Here is a 19,689-nt window from a genome sequence, read left to right as displayed (position 1 = left end):
CTAAACATAACTTAAAACTATTCTAAACATAACTTAAAACTATTCTAAACATAACTTAAAACTATTCTAAACATAACTTAAAACTATTCTAAACATAAATTTTTGGTTACACAGTTTAAAATATATTAAAATTTAAAAATTACTTATAATAAATTTTTAACCTTTGACCCCAAGCCATGTAATATTTTACATACATATAAATATTAAAATTTTTGGTCACTCTATAAATTATACAGTAGTATGTAGTAGTATGTATTTGGTACAATAATTTTTTTAATACATTTAACAACTAATAAATAACGTCAACAACAACAACAATATACAGTATTTAATATGTAATACAATGAAAATACGTATTATATTTACGGATACCATCCCAACCCCCCCCCTCAACCAACCCCCGCACCTGAGAGTCATCAACAAATAGCGTTACACATTACTTGACCTTTTTATCTAAAAAAAATAAAATAAAATAAATAAGTTTACAACTATATGTGGTGTGTGTGTGTGTGTGTGGGGGGGATGGGGGGCAACAATGGGTCTAACATTATTGGGCGTACGTTATCAATGAGCGGGGGAGGGGGGGGTTGTCATCAATGTATTTATTTTAGCGCTCAATTGCATACATATTAATACAGTATTACATGTACTGTAAAAATATAATAATAATATAATACACATAAACTTTGGCATTAAATGTGTGTTTCAGTAAAACGTTAAGCTATTACTTATATGTGTGTGTATTGTAAACATAAAATATATATATAATAAATGTATTGATATTTACATACACTCTCTCTCTCTCTATCTCTATGTGTGTATAACTAACTAAACTTATAAAAAAAAAATAAAATACATTAATATTTATGATATTTAATAATACACTCACATATCATATATATATATAAAGCCATTAAAAACATTTGACATTAAAAATATATTTAATAATAATAATAATAGACAACAAAAAAATCATATATTAATTAATAAAACAATTTAATTGTGTTTTTTTAAATACCACTCAAAATATAAATAATAATAAGTTTTTTTTATTGTTGTTTTTGTTGTGTTTTTCTGTACAAAACATACAAATTGTGGCCAAAAATTTTGTTGTTGTCTAAACACTCCCGAAGAATAATAATAAGAAGAAGTGATGATCTGTTTGAATTCAGCCGTCATTGCCGTCGTTACCACCGATAGTACAGTATCGACAACACCGTCATCGGCTGCTGCTGTGGCCGCAGCCGCTGCCGATACACTATCGACAACATCGTTGGCCATCAAACAGCTACTTGAAAGTCCGATAATAAATAAGTCGCAAACAATGACAACGACAATGTCGACCACTGCCGCAGCCGTCGGTCGGCCACCAATGATGGCCAGTTCGTCGACGTCGTCGTCGGTATCGTCGCAATCGTCGGCCGAATCCGATACAGATTTGGACACAAATCCCGAATTGGACGAAGTAATGGTTGCCGAATCGTCGCCCGAAGCAACACCTGAACCGTCGCAAGAGTTTATCGATATGGCCGTCGAAGAAGTGGCCGACAGTCAGATGTCTGCCGTCGCCGACGACGAATCAATGGACACTATGATGTCGAGTACTATGACAAACGGCGGCGGCAATCGTCTCCGTAGACAAACATCAATGTGTGTGACCACCACTACATCGTCGCCGCGAGCGATGGCCATATTCAAGAAGGCTATGAAGACTAGTAGTAGTAATAATAATAATACTAATAATAATAGTATTTGTGATAGACTTGCGGTCAACAACAGCAACAGTAATAGCAACGATGATTGGTTAGCATCGTCTTCGTCGTCATCGGCGACGCAATCGTCACCAGTAATGGCCATTAAAAGTCTTAGCGATATTAAAGACGATAATAAAGACGTTTTGTTCAATAGTCCGCCAAATCATAAGCGTATACGTAATTCGCCGTTTAGTCGGGGATCGGCTTTTCTACGGGCGGCCAAACAACGATTCGAAACCAACAGACAAGAAACGGAAAGAAGTCCACAGATTTTGGCCGCCAATTCTTCATCTTCTTCGGCATCGTTTGATTCGAGTAGTTTGCGTCAATTGACTAGTATTTTGCGTAAACATGCCCTACAATCGTCGCCGACCAGTGAACCGAAATCGAAAAAAAAGAAAGTATTGTTTGCCGAACCAGTGGTCAGCTCTAAGCTAGAGTTTCGGCTGTCGCCGTCACCCATTGGCGGCGGCGGACATTCCTATGGCGTTCAGCCGTTAACTGATTTGATTCAGTCATCCGATGACATTATAAACAATAATAATAAGACTAATAATAATATTAATAATGATAACAAAATTGATAGCAGTATTAGTAGTAATGAGAATAATAGTAATAATAATGTCAACGATATTATCAATGGTAACGACAACAACGATAATGATAATGTTGTTGTTGTGCCGACAGATATTAACGATAAACGACGCAACCATTTGGTCCATCAAAATAGTACTTTCGATAATAAAGAGTTTAACTCATCCATTGACGACTCGTGCGACTCCCAGAGCAGTGATACTGTATTTTATACTCAAAAAATACCACAATTTGCTGTTGTGGATGACATTACTGATAACAACAATACTACTACTACTACAACTACTAGCAGCAGCACCACCACCACCACTACCAACAACAATAGCAACATAACCACCGATGACTATCGGCACTCAAAGTCAATGGATGTCGACAACGATGACAACAATCACCACTACGACGACCAGCTTCTCACTCAAAAGTTTACAAACAATTCATATGCAACGGTATATCTTTATATGATTTTTTTTCGAGGGATTATTTCCCGGTAATTATATATATATTTATTATTTAATTTTTTTTGTTGTACCGCCGGTAGGCCTGTGCTATCACATCATCGAACGACGAATTGTCGTCATCTTCACGACGACGTCAAGAGGACATTGAAGAGGAGGAGGACGACGACAATGACTGTCCATCGGAGCCATTGCCATCGTTTGAAGATATTCCCTGTTCGCAGGAAATGCCCGAATCGTCGCACATTTTGGAGACTAGAGAAACAGGTATCCAAACAGTACCCATGGATGCCATCGACGACATTGAATCGTACGACGATCCAGTGGTCAACGTACCCATGCGTCTCAGTCTAATCAAAGAGCTATACAATATGTTTGGCACTATTATTGACCAATACTTGTCATCATCATCATCATCATCAGCATCGTTATCATCGCAACAATCATAACAAACTCACACACTGTTACACACACACACACACACACCAATCTAGAGGTGATATGAGTTGTAGTAGTGTTGTTGTTGTAGTAGCTGTAGTAGTAGTAGTACCGTAGTTGTTGTAATTTTTTTTATTTAGTATTTAACATAATTACCGTAATAGTACCGTATTTTTCAATTTTTTTAAAAATTTAATTTAATTATAATTTATATAAAACAAAATAATGAAATGTTTGCTCTTTTATTATTATTATTATTATTATTATTATTATTATTGATACAATAGATACTTGTGTTGTTTTTTTTCGTGAAAAAAATAATATCATAAAATTTTTTAATTTGTTTTTTTTAAATGAAATAATTTTGTTAAACAAATAATTGTTTGTTTGTTTTTTTACCGCTTACTGTAGTTTTTTTATCATAAAAAATTGATTTAATGATTTTGAATACACACATATTTTACTATTATTTTTTTAGTGATAGTAATTATTGTACATCGGTATACATAGAAAATTGTTATCATTAAACTAATAATAATTATTATTATTATTATCGTAATTAATAAATAAATAAAACAAATTTAATAATAAGTACAATATATATATATATATATATATTATTAATAGAGATAATGATTAAATGTTTTAAAAAAAATTAAATGTTATTTTTGTTAAACACACATATATATATATACAGTACACACATTGATATATATATTATATATAAATTGACGTCAATATACACTTGTATATATCGATATATAAATTACCATTTATTTTAATTACAATTTATATATCATATATACTTTTTTTAAAAAAAATAATGATAATATGCTAATGATGCTAATGATGCTAATGATGCTAATAATAATAATAATAATAGTGATAATCATGTTTTTTAACAAAAAAAAAATAATTATTACTATTATTATTATTATTATCAATAATATTAAATTGTAAGCTAAAATAGTTCAAAAAAATACTACTAATTTTATTTTAATTTTGATATAACTCAACAACAAAAAAAAGTTATAACACTTTCAATATAAATATTTTTTTTCAAAAAAATGCTGTGATTATAATCTCTATTATATATATATATATATATTTTTGTTATTGTTGATTTAGTTAATATTTTTTTTTATATATATAAAACAATTTAGTTTCTCTCAATTTATTCACACACACACACACACACACACACTGTATTCACAATCAATTATTTAGTTTGTAATATTAATTATATTAATTAATTAATAATTTAATTAAAATTTCAATTTTAATCGATTACGCTATATATAACTTTATATATATACTGTATATGAAAAAATGTTGCAATTTATGTCTCAAATTATAAATTAAAAAAAAATTGATAAAATATTTATGATATATATATATATTGAAAAAATGGTTATTATAATTAATTAAATAAATTTATCAAACAAACAATTAACAAAAAGTTAAAAAATTATGAATATATATACATATGTAAGATTTAATTTAATAATAATAATAATAATAAATGTAAATTTATTTTATTGAATTAAATGATCAATAAAAAAATTTTGAAAAAAATAAATAAATACTATTATACACAGTATATCACAAAATAATTATAAAAAAATACCTATTATTTTGAAAAATTTATTCAAAATATCAAATAATATATCATATATTATATAATATACTGGTATTATATAAACTGTTTTTTTTAAAAAGTTTTAACTATAAATAGGAGTTTATACTCTTTAAAAAATTATTGTCACTTTATTATAAGTTATAGAGTGTATAATAATTATATTCAAAAACAATAGACCCAGTACAGTTTAGTGACACACACACACACACAATATATATATATATATATACCGTATAATTTATACTAAATTATTATATACTCGTTATTTTTTATACACAAAAAAATAAAATTATTAATATTTTCATTAATAACAACAAATAAACGTATTATTGATAAATTATTAAAGTGTCATGTATAATATATATATATATATTATATGATCAGGGTAATAAAAAACAAAATAACATCACATTTATCTAGGTGCTAGTCTCAAAAATAATTTATTGTCTATATTATAAAGTCTATAGAATAATAATAATAATAACAATAAACTAATAATTTGTTAAATTTTGGTGCTTGCTAAATTTTATTAATTTTTTGTTGTTATTGTTGTTATTTTATTTTATATATTAAAGGTGGTGGGGTGGGGGTGGGAGTGGGTGAATGAGTTGGTTAATAATGGGGTAGTATATGTATATATTAAGGGGTAAAAAAATAATTTTTCAAATGTTGGCGCCAATAGTTAACATAGATATAAACACGTGGACATATTTTTCAATAGACGACTCATGATTGGCTATCGATTGATGGCTGGTGGGTGTGGTCTCAATCGATGATTGGCTATAAATTAATATTTCATTGCCAAAGTCACTGTACAGTATAGCTCATAATACTGTACATACAGTACAGTACAGTAAAGCCTATATAAAAATTAAATAACTCCTCATTTGATATATAAGTATTTCAACACTCACTGTACACTACATAATATCTAAGCTAGGATAATGGGTTAAAATTTAAATATATAACTTTTATTATTTTTTTTAAATAAAAATAACATACACACAAAGTTGTTGATCAAATTTATAAAAAAAAAATTTATTTAGATATTAGTTTTAACATTATACAATATAAAATATATTTTAAAAAGCATAATAATAATAAAAATAATAACAATCTTATATTTATGCATTGAATGCATTAAAAATTAGAAAGTTTTATCCCAAAAGTTATGATTCATTTAAATGTATGTATATGTGTGTATGTGTATGTATGTATGTATGTGTGTATGTATATGTGTATGTATGTATATGTATGTGTGTGTATGTATGTATGTATGTGTGTATGTATATGTGTATGTATGTATATGTATGTGTGTGTATGTATGTATGTGTGTGTGTATATATATGTATGTTATATATCTATGTGTGTGTATATGTGTGTGTATGTATGTATGTTGTCTTATTATTTAAAAAAATAATAATATTTTATATAAACATTATTATTGCTAAGAACAACACCTAATTTTTGTGTGTGTATATATATATCCGAGCTGTGGTACATCACATCATATGTTTTTTTTTGCTGTATGTGTACTGTATTTTAGTTTTTTACTTCTAACCGATTATATACTGTATATTTAAATAATAATAATAATAATTGTGTTGCCATTTAGTCTCTACACTGTGTATACAATACATTATAAACACTATACTAAACAGTATATCATATAAAACACTACAATATTTTTTAATAACATTTTTTATATACCATTAGATCATTCAATCAATAAGTGTCGACAAAACTTAACCGTCGGTAACCGTCTCATCATTTCAGAGGTCAAGACTATCGGATCGGAGGTCACATACGGCTAGTATTCAGAGGACACACACACACACACACAACGAGATTGTCATCCAAATCACACAAATAACTAGAAGTAGTAGTAGTTGTTGTTGTAGTAGTAGTAGTAGTACTTCCATCAGTGACATCAATCAATCAATCAATAAGACATAACAATAGTATGATTGAGACAAACAAAACAACGGCTGCTGACCAACAACAACAACAATCCCGATATAATCAGCGTACGGCAGCCGATGGCCAGTGTAATGGCTATAATGACGGTAATTGACTGATAGAGACCTCTTTGTCTATACTATATAGACATGACATCAACTGTTTAACTGTTTGTTTGTTTGTCTAAACATCATTGTATAGCACGACAAACGACGGCATCGACAACAACACCAATGATGATCAGTGGCGGCTATGGTCGTCCTCTATCGGCGACGGCTGCATTGTTAAGACGGTCGACCAGTGCCGAGTCGGTACTGATGACAGATGCATATCACAGCAGCGGCGGCGGCAGCGGAACAACGTCGCCGATCGGCCTGTCACTAATGGTGGCGACCGCCAATCACGGACTACTACCGAGAAGCGATCGATACACTCAAGTTAGTAGTAGTAGTAGTAGTAGTAATAGTAGCGATACACTCACTCTTTATCTATCGGGACGGGTGTGTATGTGTTGGCCAAACTAGGATTAGCTCATTATCTATCATCTATTCAATCAATCAGTCCGTGTTTAATACCCTCGGATAGTATTTCCCCTACCAATCATGTCGCTTGACTGTTGTGTGGCCATATCGGGTGGCCATATAATCATCAGCGATCTCTCTATCTTAGATCTCTATACTATTAATAATTAGATTAGCTATTTATCAATAAATGTTTTCAATTAATTAGTAGTCGAGAGTTAGTTAGTTTTTTTTGTGTGTGTTTAGTTGGCTTATGGATTAGTAGCCGATTGAGTCGGGCGACTATCTATATGTACGTATCTATGTATGTGTACGTGTGTGTGTGTGTGTGTATGTGTTTTCTCATTTTACTTTTAATAGACATACCATTCCCTAAGATTAGGTATACTGAAATATACAATATTTTATTACATGACTACTGTAGGGGTAGTATATATCTCTATCATCAACAAAATGAAATGTCTATTGCATAACACACACAGTATATACGTTATATATATATATATATATATATATATATATATATATATACTACTTATATGGCATATATGTTATATAATATAATAATGGGTGATATTATATAAATACAATATATATATATACCGGTATATATATGGTGTGATATGTCATATGTGTTATTATTATTATACATTATATCATACATTAAGTTATTTTTTGTTATATAAGTGGATAAGATATTTATAGGGCTTTAATGAAATAACATTATTATTAATACAGTATTATGTTATTAGGATAAGAATATAATAATAATAATAATAATAATAATAATAATAATAATAATAATAATAATAATAATAATAATATTAATAATAATAGACTGACTAAATAAGTAATATTTTATTTTCTTTATATTTTATATTTTTTGCTATTTAACAGCTGTTTTTGATTTTTGTGTTTTGTTTACAATTATTATTATTATAAATTTATTATTATTATTATGAAATAATTATATTAAACAACTTTTTTTTCATTTAATTTATACAATTATTTTATACACAGACACACATACATACAGTACAGTACATGCATACGTAAACAGTATTTAATCGCTAATAATTCATATGAAACAAAAATATTTATATTGAAAAATAAATTGATAATATATATCTATTAATTGATACTATTATGAGTTATATTATATATATTTTATATATATATATTAAATTGAATATCGATTAAACTTTGATTTTATTGCCTATAATATAGCAGTAAAATATTATTTGGCAATAAATTCCAAGTTTAATCCAATGTTATTATTATTATTATAAAATCATAGTTTATATTTAAAAAATGTATTTAATTATAATATTATAGTATTATATATACTGTATATATATAGTATTACTATATATTTATATAACGTTGATTAACTTGGTAATTATTTTTTATAATGTTGATAATATAGCACAAACATTACTACATAGTATCCCCCCATATCTATTATTGATTTTTCCCCCTAAATATATCCAGGATAAACCTGGATATTTATGTACAAATTATACTGTATAAAATATTTATTTTTAAAAACAAATTAAATTGAGTTATCAAGGTTGTTGATGTTTTATCCAGATTAAAATTACTACCGTTAAACATATTAAATTGTTTACCATATAGTTTATTATTAATATAATAATAATAATTATTATTATTATTATCTTAATTTTTAAAACTAGACTCCCGATGAATGGCAAGAATCTGAGAAATTATTAGCCGACGACCCGACAAACAAATGGCATAAATCTGAGGTTTTTGTTAATTATATTTTTTTAATTTATTTATTTATTATTATTAATATCTATTTATGGGAGGACAGTCAGTACAAAAATGTCGACTACATGAGCAGCAACAACAACAACAACACCATCACCACCAACGGGCCGTTGTTGTTGTGGCCGATCAGAGTACACAATCGATTACGAAATTTGCCGATAATTCATTGAAAAAACGTCAATTGTTGATAGCTTCGGGTGTCAGTCCGACCAAATGTTTGACAGCCGCCAACACTACTACTACTATATCCGGTCCCATAGCTATACCGACTAAGCTATGCATAGACAGTAGCCGTTCAGCTAACAGTGTCGAAGAGCTTAATCTCGTAATTGTTTTTTATATATTTATAGTTTCCAATGGTTTAATTGATTTACAATTTTTTTAAAATAATAATTATTATTATTTTTTTAAAGGAAATCGAGAACCTAGTGCTTAAAGGTATGGTCGATGGTGGCGGCGGCGGAGGCGGTGGCTCATTGGACAGCCAATTGGGTCAATTGATGTGCGATAAAATACCCGAAGGACATCGGGCACCGGTATTTGAATTGTTGGCAATTAAGACTAGAAAAGCTAATTGCGTTCCAAGTAGTGGCGATGATAGCAGCGATATCAGTCAATCGGAGTCACCTATTTTTAACACTGGTATGCAATACACACACACACACACACACACACTGGCACTGGTATAGTGTGTGTCTATCAATGATAATGTCTTTTTTAAAAAACTATTTTTGTTATTTCTATAAAAAAAATTGTTTTTCAAACTTTTTTTTTTAACTGCTTAATTAATAATACGAAAATAAATAATAATTTTATTTTTATATTTTTAAAACACAGAACTGATATCATCGACTAACGATACAAACGATTTGCAAAACCATCAAAATAATTATTATAATAATAATCATAATAATAATAATAATAGCAGTAATTACTCGATGAGTCCGAAAATAAATAAGTTTTTGACCCGCGAGCCGCCCGACGGCTGCGAAAAGATTAAAATTGTCAACGAATCGGATGATAGGTATGTATGTTCTCGGAGAAGGAAATGGATGTGTGTGTGTGTGTGTGTGGATCGACTGCAGTATTATTATACAATTATCTATTGATTGATTGATTGATACTATTTTGTTGTTGTTGTTGTTGTTGTTGATCAGATACTACAATCCAATGATGATGATGATGATGAACAACAGTGATCACCCGTCGTCGGCCGCCACAGCCAACAACTGTCGTCCTCAACAGCCGTCATCATCGGCCGGTTTTGTATTGCTTCCGAGCAGGAGTTCGGCATTTTTGCCGATTTTAAAGCCCAATAACAACGATCTAACGATTGCCGATTACCATAAGAATCGGATTAATTACCGAAAAAGTTAAAAAAAACAAAACAATAACACACAGACAACAAATAAAATATCAATATATATGATAAATATATATATGATTTATACGTCTATATATATATATAAAATAAAAAGTTGTTAGTGTTTCATATATATATATATATATATATATATATATATATATATATATTTATATGATATAAATGTATTGTATATTTAGATAAACACACAATATATTGATAAAAATTTGATAAAAACAAACAGAGAGAGAGAGAGAGAGATAATATTTAACCCACAAATTTATATTTAAATTTATATATATAAAGAGAGAGATAAAAAAAATAGGACACATTCATACACAACAATTTTTTTTTTAAAACAAACAAATCAATCATTTTATTATTGTTTTATAATATAAATTTATTGTGTCCTTTAGATATTTATTTTTTATTATTAGTGATTATATTTAGTCTTTTTTTTGGAGATATATATATGAGTAGTGAATATACCGGTATTTTTTGATGAATGGTTATAATTAACAACAAAATAAAAACACACCCAAAAACAACACATCCATTAAAAAAATCTCTCGATTGATAAACAAACAACAAAAAAATGATAATAATTACCGGTATATACTTGAAAATTGAATGCCTAATCAAACAAAGTCATTGAAAATAATAACAAACAAACAAAAAACTATTTGAAAAAACACACCCAAAAAAAACTTTATTTTCAAACATGATAGTCGCACTGTCATAATCGCACCGTTTTTTTTATTTAAAAAAAAAATTCAATATATAAGTATATATATATTATATCTATGATGATGATAATAATAATAATAATAATGAACGGGTAGGTTTTTTACTAAAATTTTTTGTATATATAATACTAAAATTTTTACTTATTTGACAAAAACAAACAAACAAACAAAACAAGTGGTATATATTTATAATGTGATGTTAAACTGATTATCAGTCAGTGATTATTATTACTGGTATTGTTGTTGTTGTTGTGATTTTGATGAATTTCCCTTAAAGAGAGAGAGAGAGAGAGAGAGAAAGAGAGTAACTTTGATATATATATATATATACTTATATTATTATTTTTTTTATTATCATTATTTTCAATTGATTTAGAATTGTGACTATTTTTTTATTATCAACTTTTTATACTCAAAAAATAACAAACAAACAAATAATTTAATAATCGCACAAACAATTGCTTAATTGCTTCATTAAGTGAGTGAGTGATAAAGTTAGTTATCATTGAGTGAGTGAGTGAGAGAGAGAGAGAGAGAGAGTCATAAATAACTGATCATATAATCAATCAATCATTAAAACAACTAAAAAATGAGATAAATATATATATATATATATATCTAATAAACTATTATCAATATTATCGGTTAAGATATATATATAAACAGTATATCTGATTGATTGGAAAACATAATTATAAAAAAAATCTTATATAAAATTAATATAAATATATTATTATTAATAATAGATTAGCGTTAATAGTAGATTTATAAAAATTATTATTATTATTAAAATTTATAAATAAATAATTAATTAATTACTTTGTAGATCTCAAATATATATATATATATATATATATATATATATACAGGTACTGACAGTATTTATTTCTATATAAAAAAAACTTAATTTTCATATCATTATAGAAAGAGAAATTTTTTATTAAAAAAAAATCTATTATAAAAATTATTAAAAAAATATTATTATATAATAGTTATTAAGTAATACACAATTATTAGTAATGTTATTTTATATATATTGTATATCTATATAAATATATATAAAAATACAGTACATTCCCACTACAGTCATTAGGTTTTATTATATTATAATAATTAAAAAATATATGAAAAATTATAAATTTATTTCACACAACAACAAATAAAGCAAAACAAAACTATATATATTTTTTAACAATAATAATATTATTAAAATATATGTATTTATAATACAAATTTTTTTTTGTATCTATTTGTTTGTTTGTTAATCAATTAATTTAGATTTATGATAGAAATATAATATAATAGAATATATTGTATTGTAATTATAATTATATAATTTTTTTACTAAAAAAAATTATAAAATTAAAAACTATTTGTTAAATTTAATATTTTCAACAACAACAAATTGTAAATGTAAATGTAATTGATAATAATAATAATAATAATAATGTTGAACATTGAAAAAATAAAACAAATAAAAAATCAGCAATAAAATAAATTTATCGAAACAAAAATATTAATTAAAACCAAATAATTTTTAAAAATTACTTTTTTATATAAAAAAAATTTAGTAATATTTAATAAAAAAAATATCTTTTTTCTTTATCTATAAAAGTGTTGGATTTTTTTGTAAGTATTATTATTTATTAATCATTTAAACATTTATTACCTTTAATTTATGAGACTTTTGTTTTAAATGATAACTCATTTATTATTATTTTTTATTAATTATTTATTTTTATTGTAATACAGTATTATAGTATATAATGTTTATATCTTATATGAAATACTTGTTAATGATATGAAAAATATATATATAATGTGTTTTTTTTTATCAAATGTTATGTAATTTTTTTTTAGTAAATACATATATAGTAGTAGTTTTAAAGTGTATTAAACAGATAGCAATACATTAGTGAATCATTGTTTGAATTTTATTTTTTAAGTACATTATTATTAGTACATCATTTCCCATACGTTTTGTAATATTAAATAATAATAATAATAATACTGGTTTTTTTTTAAAAATAATAATAATAATATATTTATAATTATAAAATTTAAATAACATTAACTATTATTATAATTATCAAGGAAAAATTTAGGATAAATAAATAAATAAATATATATATAGAAATAAATTTTATTAATAATTTATTAGTTAGTTATAATTTATTATTATCATTATTATTATCCAATCATCTAAATTTATTTATGATATTCAAACATTATTAATCAATCAGTGAAATACATTATATATTTTGTTTTTTTTTAATTTAAATTAAAATGATAATTATATTGTACAGGGTAAATAAAGTAAAACAATTTTATATTATTAGCGAAATTAATTAATTTTATATATAAATTTAAAGCTAGAAATCTCATATCATATTTACAGTATTTAATATATATATATATATATATATATATATATATATAAATATTAGAGATACCGGTATATCATATAAAACTTAAAACTTGATATGAATTTTGAATCATAAGAGAAAAACACACACAAAAATCAAATGAAAAACAAACATAAAAAAAATTATAAGATATACAGTATATATCATATATATATATATATATTAATATTTATAATCATAAATAATAATCAATTGATTGTCTGTTAAATATTGAAGTCTACGGTAATAATTAGTTTCATTCAATTATTCAAACCAACAAACAAACAAACAAAAACATATTATACCAGTAAATATAATATCATGAATCAAAGTGGGGTAATCAAATAATAATAATATTAATATATTAATAATTTTCAATTTATAATTAAATTATGAAATAAATAGTGAAAATAATTATATAATAATCGTAAAACTTGTAAAATAACTTTCTGTTTTGTTTTTGTAATTCAAATTCAAACTAAACTCATTAATAGTAGAGTAGAGTAGAGTAGTCGACACTACACTATAGATAGACATAATGTTTAATGAATTGTTAACTATATAACTCTTGGATGAAAAAAAATCAATCAAAACACAAAATTGTCTGAAAAAATGACAAACAATATCATATATATATGACACAAAAAAAATCGTTGGCGTAAAACATATTAAAATTTAATTCAATATATAATTGTCTTTTAAATCGTTTTGTTATTCTTCTTATTCTTCCTATTCTTCAACCGTCGATGAATTGAATGAGTGGGTGAACAACACATCCACACAAAACACCGACACATCTGAAGAAGAAGAATCTGTCTCTCGTCTCTCTCTCTCTACGGCTGCTGTAGAAGCGATTCGCTTAAGATATTGTTCTCCAAATGAAAACTATACTCCGATTGGCTCGAAGTGGACAAGTATTGTTGAATACGGTCGATAGTGGCAAACGATTTGGCCAGCGATCGCCAGTTTTGCGGATCATAAACGCCGCCGACACTTTCAAAACCACAGGAGCCGCCGTAGGTTGTGGTAAACGGTATGTTATCAATTGGCGAAATATACGATGATTGATGGCCACTGGCGATCGGCGTTGTTGTCGTCGCCGACGAGGACGACGACGGATGAAATGAGTTGTTATTTGGCACAAACATCTAAAAGTAAAGATCAGAGATTAATAAAAAACTATTTATCAATCAATCAGATGATAATAAAGACATCAACAACAACAACAACAAACCTCTTGTGTCAGTAGTGTCCCGCCGACGGTCGGGTAAAGCGATCTCCTGGCGGCTGTCGGGTCTTCTACGCCGCCGCCAAAGGTATCATTGAATCCGCTGCCGACCATAATAAAGTCATCGCTACCGTAGTTGCCGTTATTGGCCATTGCGTGCGTAGTGGTCCCTGTTGTTGCCGCCGTTGCTGTCGTCGTCGCCGTCGCCGATACATTGGTCGACGATTTTTTGCTTCGGCCAAAAACGTTGCCCAAAAAGTTGTCCAACATTTGTGTCTAACTGATTGTTGTCGCCCACAGTCGTCGGTAATGTTGTTTGGTTTGTTTGTTTGACCACCAATTGAACCGACACTTTACCGATGAAACCAAACAAACAAAAAAAATCTTCAAAATTGTGGCCAAAAAAAATCGGTTTCAATTGTTTTGATTCAAAATTCAATTTAATTTTTTTGTGTTATAATTATAATAACATTCAACAAAAAAAAAACTAAAAGTGAAATCCCATTGAAATTATAATATAATAAAATAAATTAAATAAACAATTAATATGTCATTCAATATATTCAATGTGTAATAATAACAACTATTAAAGTATTATAAAATAAATGTACAGTAAAAGTGATTTACAGTAAACATTTAGATTACGTTTTAAAACTGTAATAGAAATTTAATGCTTAAAAATATATGATATTATTATTAATAATACAATAATACGTTGTTTTTTGGATATAATATAATGCCATATATGACGACATATTTATGTATTTGATTTAATGTACAAAAATAGATTTTGAAATAATAGTTTTGTTGTTGTTGTTGAAAATAAAACCAAACCGAAATTTATGTATTATTTTTTAAATAGATTTTATTTTAATTATTTTTTCTAGAAATATATACATGTATTCCTAATTAATTCAATTGTATGAATTTAATTAATAAAAAAAATAAAATAAAATAATAATATTTATGTTATTAATTAATTTTTAAAAATAAAAAATAAAAACTTTTTTTTTGGCGGTTTGGTTACGGGTTTTTTTTAAATACTACTGTTTACTCTACTTTCTATTTTTTTTTTGGTGTTATTGTTGACGTTATTTATTACTAATACTGTATTAATACTAATAATAATAAACATATTATTGAATTGAATTTTATTATTATTTTGATTTCTATTTTCATTAATACAGTAATAATAATAACTATTAGCTATAGTATTACACAACTGTATAAGTATTGCGTTATTATTATTATTATTACTGTAATAATAGTAACAAATATTTAGCCGAAAGTCATCTACCATTGAATGGACACAATCAGCGGCGACAACAACACCAACACCAACACCGCCGCCGCCGAAGACAACAACAACGATAATAATAGACGTTATTCGTCGATATCGGCGCTAATGACCACCACTGGTTGTCACAAGTGTTGTTGCGGACCAACTGGCCCGACCTCGCAAGTGATCATCGCTGCTGGCCATCAAAAGGACGGCAGCGGCGGCAACAGTATCGGTGGTGACCACCACTACAACAATAGCAACAACTACTCGCCACCGCTGACTACGATCGACGGCATGACTGCGGCTATGGCTGCGGCTACGATTGGCGGTGACAATAACAGCGGTACTAACGACAAGAGTGCCGTTTCCTTATTGCAAGAGCTGTGCGCCAAACACGGCCTACCGATGCCCACCTACGATGAAATGGCCCGAATGGGTTCGTGTCACGACCCGATATTTACGTTCAGATGTCAGATATTGTTGACAGCCGGCTCTGAACCGATTGCTGCCAATGCTATCGGCAAAACCAAACAGATGGCCAAACGTCGGGCGGCCGAAGAGGTGACCAAACTGTTGCAACAGAGAGACTATTCGCTAATACCGACCAACAATTCCCAGCAGAAGAAAGTAATTATTTATTTTTTTTTATTATTATTTTTTTGGCACTAATTCTTGTATTATTTGTTTCCCCGGTTGTCGTCGTCGACGTTGTCGTTGTTGTGGTTGAAAGAAATGCAAACACATCTCACAGCAGACAATTGATCCGAATATTGATCAACAAAAAGAGTGCAAAGAGTACATTGATTTTGTCGAAAGTCTTGAATTACAATCACTGGAAAAACTATTTGAAGCCAAAGATACTGATTATTGTCTCCGATTGAATCTGATTGCCGAAAAACTTAACTGTTTTGCCAATTATATAACAATTACCGACGACTCGACACAGTCATCGTCGACTACATCGTCGGCAAACACTAACAACAACAACAACAAACTAACCAATCGGTTCAAGTGTCTGTTGCAAGTGAAACGAAACTCAGCGGCACTGACCCGCCGGTTGCCAGTGTTTGTCTCGTGGGGTAACAGTTCTGTTAGTACCGAACAGGCCATGCAAATTGCCGCCCAACGAGCTATTGTTATGGTCAAAGTGCTTAAGTGTCAAATGTGAGGACAATATTGAGAGAGAGAGACAGAGGAACGGTATGAATGTGTGTATGTATAGGGTATGTAGGTGTGCACTACCTTTAGTATAGGTATTGTTTATGCATCGATAATATGTCGACGACTCCTATGAGTGTGTGTTAATTACTGACAATTTTTTTGATACTATACAAACTGTTTACGACATTATTATTATATAATATATTAATTTTTTTTTTAAATTAATAATTATTTGATTTGATTTTGTTTTGTTTTTTTTCTGACATTAATTAGTTAATAGTGTTATTATTAATACGATTTATTAATATATATAATATCGTAAACAATTTATACTGTAATAATGCTAATACTAATACTAATAATATTACTATTATTAATGCTACTAATGTTTTAAACACTATTAAAAAAACATAAAATAATTTTTTAAACATAGTTTAATAATTACTTACCGTTTAATAAATTAGTTATAAATAATAATAATTATATATAATATATATATATTTATATATTTGTTAAAACTGTTTTTTTTTCATTCATACAATTGTACACTAATTCACACACACATTTTTATTATAGTTTAGTATAGTATAGACTTTATTTGTTTGTTTATTTGCTATTTTGTTGACTTATTTTGATATTATTATTAATATTATTATATAAAAATTATAAATATATTTAACATTTTTTATTTACTCCTCGTCATCATTATTTATAAGTTATAAATTTATAGCTATTATTATTATTATTAAATATTCATCTTTGTAATATTTGTGTTTCAATATTTTAATTATTGTTTTTTATAATTTATTTATATCATTATTATAAAAGACAAAAACAAAAAAAATCAATAATTTAAAAAAATGATTAATAATAATCTAATTTTTAAAAAAAAATTAATTTAGAGGACAATTATATAATAATTAATAATTAATATTTGTTTGTTAATTATGTTAAACAGTTTGATTATTATTTGGATATTAAATTTATGTCTATTTATTATAATTATAATCAACAAAAAAAGATTAATGTTTATAATGGTATCTAATAATAGTAATAATAATAATAATAATACCTAAATCTTTACATAATTTAGTATTATTATTATTATTATTACTATTAAATATTATTATTATTATTGTTAATTAATTAATTGTATAATTGTTAAAAACAAATCATCTAATTTATTAATCAATAATAAAAATGTGTGTGTGTTAATATTTGCATTTAATAAAAATTGAAAATTATTTTTTAAAAAAAATTATAAATAACTATTTATTTATTTTATTAATTTTTATCATCATAATAAAAAAATATATATTATGATGGTAATTTTATTGTTTAATATATATATATATTATATATATATAATTATGGATAATATAATTATATATACATTTAATACATAAACATATTGCATAACAACAATACACTATATATACAAAAATGATATTTTTGTATATATTTGCATATTATTAGATATTATTGTTGTTATTATTATTATTAAGATATATTGTCAAATATATGTATTATTAGTTAGTAATAAATAATAATAATTGTTAATAATAATAATAATAATAATTACTAGTAGTATAATAATGATTAAGCTTTACATAAATTTACTGTATATCAGATATACTGTAACTGATTTATATAAGATAAATATTTAAGATATAATAAACTATTATTAATAATTTTTTTCTGTTATAATAATAATTACTATATTACTAATTAAATTATGATAATTTATCGAAGATATTATTATTATTATAAAATATTAATTCGTTTAAAATTAATTAAATATAATACCTAAGTTGTTTATACTAATTTATTTTTTATACTGTTATAAATGTTTTTTTTAATATTAATATTTAAAAACAATTTTCAACAAATTTGGCTTAACTAATACAATATAAAATAAAATAATTTCTTTAAAAATAATTAAATTATTATTTAAATATAATATTGCATATATAATAAAAATTAAAATCCAAATTAAAACAATGCATGTATTGTATTGAAAAATAATTATTGTTAATACATTTTAAAAAATAGATTAATTAATGTTTTTAATACTTTTAATATTTATGTAAACATTATTACAGTATTATAATTATAATAATAATTAATATTATAATAATAAAATTATATTCTTGGTAACTATAACTATAAATTATGTACACATTAACTGTACTGTATATATCAATAAAATAAAAATTGCAATTTATTTATTTAGTAATTATTGAAATTATTAAATTTTTAGTATAATAATAATAATTATTATTAAATTATTATTTATTCATACAGTATAAATCTTATTTACTTTTCTAAATTAACTAGGTACAATATATAACAA

At 26.0% G+C, this 19,689-nt stretch overlaps 4 protein-coding genes across 5 annotated transcripts; 3 read left to right on the top strand and 1 right to left on the bottom strand.

The window, feature by feature from the left end:
• Positions 1–1,019: 1,019 nt before the first annotated feature.
• LOC128961221 (putative uncharacterized protein DDB_G0277255) lies at positions 1,020–3,406 on the top strand. Its single transcript, XM_054307438.1, has 2 exons — positions 1,020–2,794; positions 2,887–3,406. The coding sequence occupies exons 1-2, from the start codon at positions 1,154–1,156 to the stop codon at positions 3,250–3,252; spliced, it is 2,007 nt and encodes a 668-aa protein (XP_054163413.1). The 5' UTR covers positions 1,020–1,153; the 3' UTR covers positions 3,253–3,406.
• A 3,080-nt stretch (positions 3,407–6,486) lies between these two features.
• LOC128961252 (myosin-G heavy chain-like) lies at positions 6,487–10,593 on the top strand. Of its 2 annotated transcripts, XM_054307481.1 has the most exons (8): positions 6,487–6,540; positions 6,597–6,946; positions 7,041–7,276; positions 9,055–9,126; positions 9,195–9,476; positions 9,565–9,793; positions 9,989–10,175; positions 10,309–10,593. In XM_054307481.1, exons 2-8 carry the CDS (start codon positions 6,844–6,846, stop codon positions 10,526–10,528), a joined length of 1,329 nt encoding a protein of 442 aa, XP_054163456.1. In that variant the 5' UTR covers positions 6,487–6,540; positions 6,597–6,843; the 3' UTR covers positions 10,529–10,593. The 2 variants fall into 2 exon arrangements, with proteins under 2 accessions (XP_054163456.1, XP_054163448.1); XM_054307473.1 differs by having other exon boundaries at positions 6,488–6,946.
• A 3,437-nt stretch (positions 10,594–14,030) lies between these two features.
• Positions 14,031–15,406, bottom strand: LOC128961350 (uncharacterized). Its single transcript, XM_054307584.1, has 2 exons — positions 14,900–15,406; positions 14,031–14,813 (listed from the first exon to the last, which is right to left on the bottom strand). The coding sequence occupies exons 1-2, from the start codon at positions 15,161–15,163 to the stop codon at positions 14,499–14,501; spliced, it is 579 nt and encodes a 192-aa protein (XP_054163559.1). The 5' UTR covers positions 15,164–15,406; the 3' UTR covers positions 14,031–14,498.
• A 662-nt stretch (positions 15,407–16,068) lies between these two features.
• On the top strand, positions 16,069–17,536 carry LOC128961271 (uncharacterized). Its single transcript, XM_054307492.1, has 2 exons — positions 16,069–16,802; positions 16,906–17,536. Exons 1-2 carry the CDS (start codon positions 16,197–16,199, stop codon positions 17,341–17,343), a joined length of 1,044 nt encoding a protein of 347 aa, XP_054163467.1. The 5' UTR covers positions 16,069–16,196; the 3' UTR covers positions 17,344–17,536.
• Positions 17,537–19,689: the final 2,153 nt, after the last annotated feature.

This window comes from Oppia nitens, unplaced genomic scaffold (genome assembly GCF_028296485.1).
Source record: "Oppia nitens isolate AA-2021 unplaced genomic scaffold, nextdenovo-longstitch-racon4-pilon3 scaffold14_pilon_pilon_pilon, whole genome shotgun sequence".
Classification (NCBI taxonomy): Eukaryota; Metazoa; Arthropoda; class Arachnida; order Sarcoptiformes; family Oppiidae; genus Oppia; species Oppia nitens.
Note: the sequence above shows the minus strand (reverse complement) of the source record. Positions and strands in the feature narration are given on the sequence as shown.

Excerpts from the sequence above, each read along its gene's own strand:
- LOC128961221 (XM_054307438.1), top strand. The coding sequence starts at position 1,154 with ATGATCTGTTTGAATTCAGCCGTCATTGCCGTCGTTACCACCGATAGT. Across the intron at positions 2,795-2,886 it reads CAAACAATTCATATGCAACG|GCCTGTGCTATCACATCATC; the intron begins GTATATCTTTAT and ends TACCGCCGGTAG.
- LOC128961252 (XM_054307481.1), top strand. The coding sequence starts at position 6,844 with ATGATTGAGACAAACAAAACAACGGCTGCTGACCAACAACAACAACAA. Across the intron at positions 7,277-9,054 it reads GAAGCGATCGATACACTCAA|ACTCCCGATGAATGGCAAGA; the intron begins GTTAGTAGTAGT and ends TTTTAAAACTAG. Across the intron at positions 9,477-9,564 it reads GTGTCGAAGAGCTTAATCTC|GAAATCGAGAACCTAGTGCT; the intron begins GTAATTGTTTTT and ends ATTTTTTTAAAG.
- LOC128961350 (XM_054307584.1), bottom strand. The coding sequence starts at position 15,163 with ATGTTGGACAACTTTTTGGGCAACGTTTTTGGCCGAAGCAAAAAATCG. Across the intron at positions 14,814-14,899 it reads GGACACTACTGACACAAGAG|ATGTTTGTGCCAAATAACAA; the intron begins GTTTGTTGTTGT and ends CTTTACTTTTAG.
- LOC128961271 (XM_054307492.1), top strand. The coding sequence starts at position 16,197 with ATGGACACAATCAGCGGCGACAACAACACCAACACCAACACCGCCGCC. Across the intron at positions 16,803-16,905 it reads ACAATTCCCAGCAGAAGAAA|AAATGCAAACACATCTCACA; the intron begins GTAATTATTTAT and ends TGTGGTTGAAAG.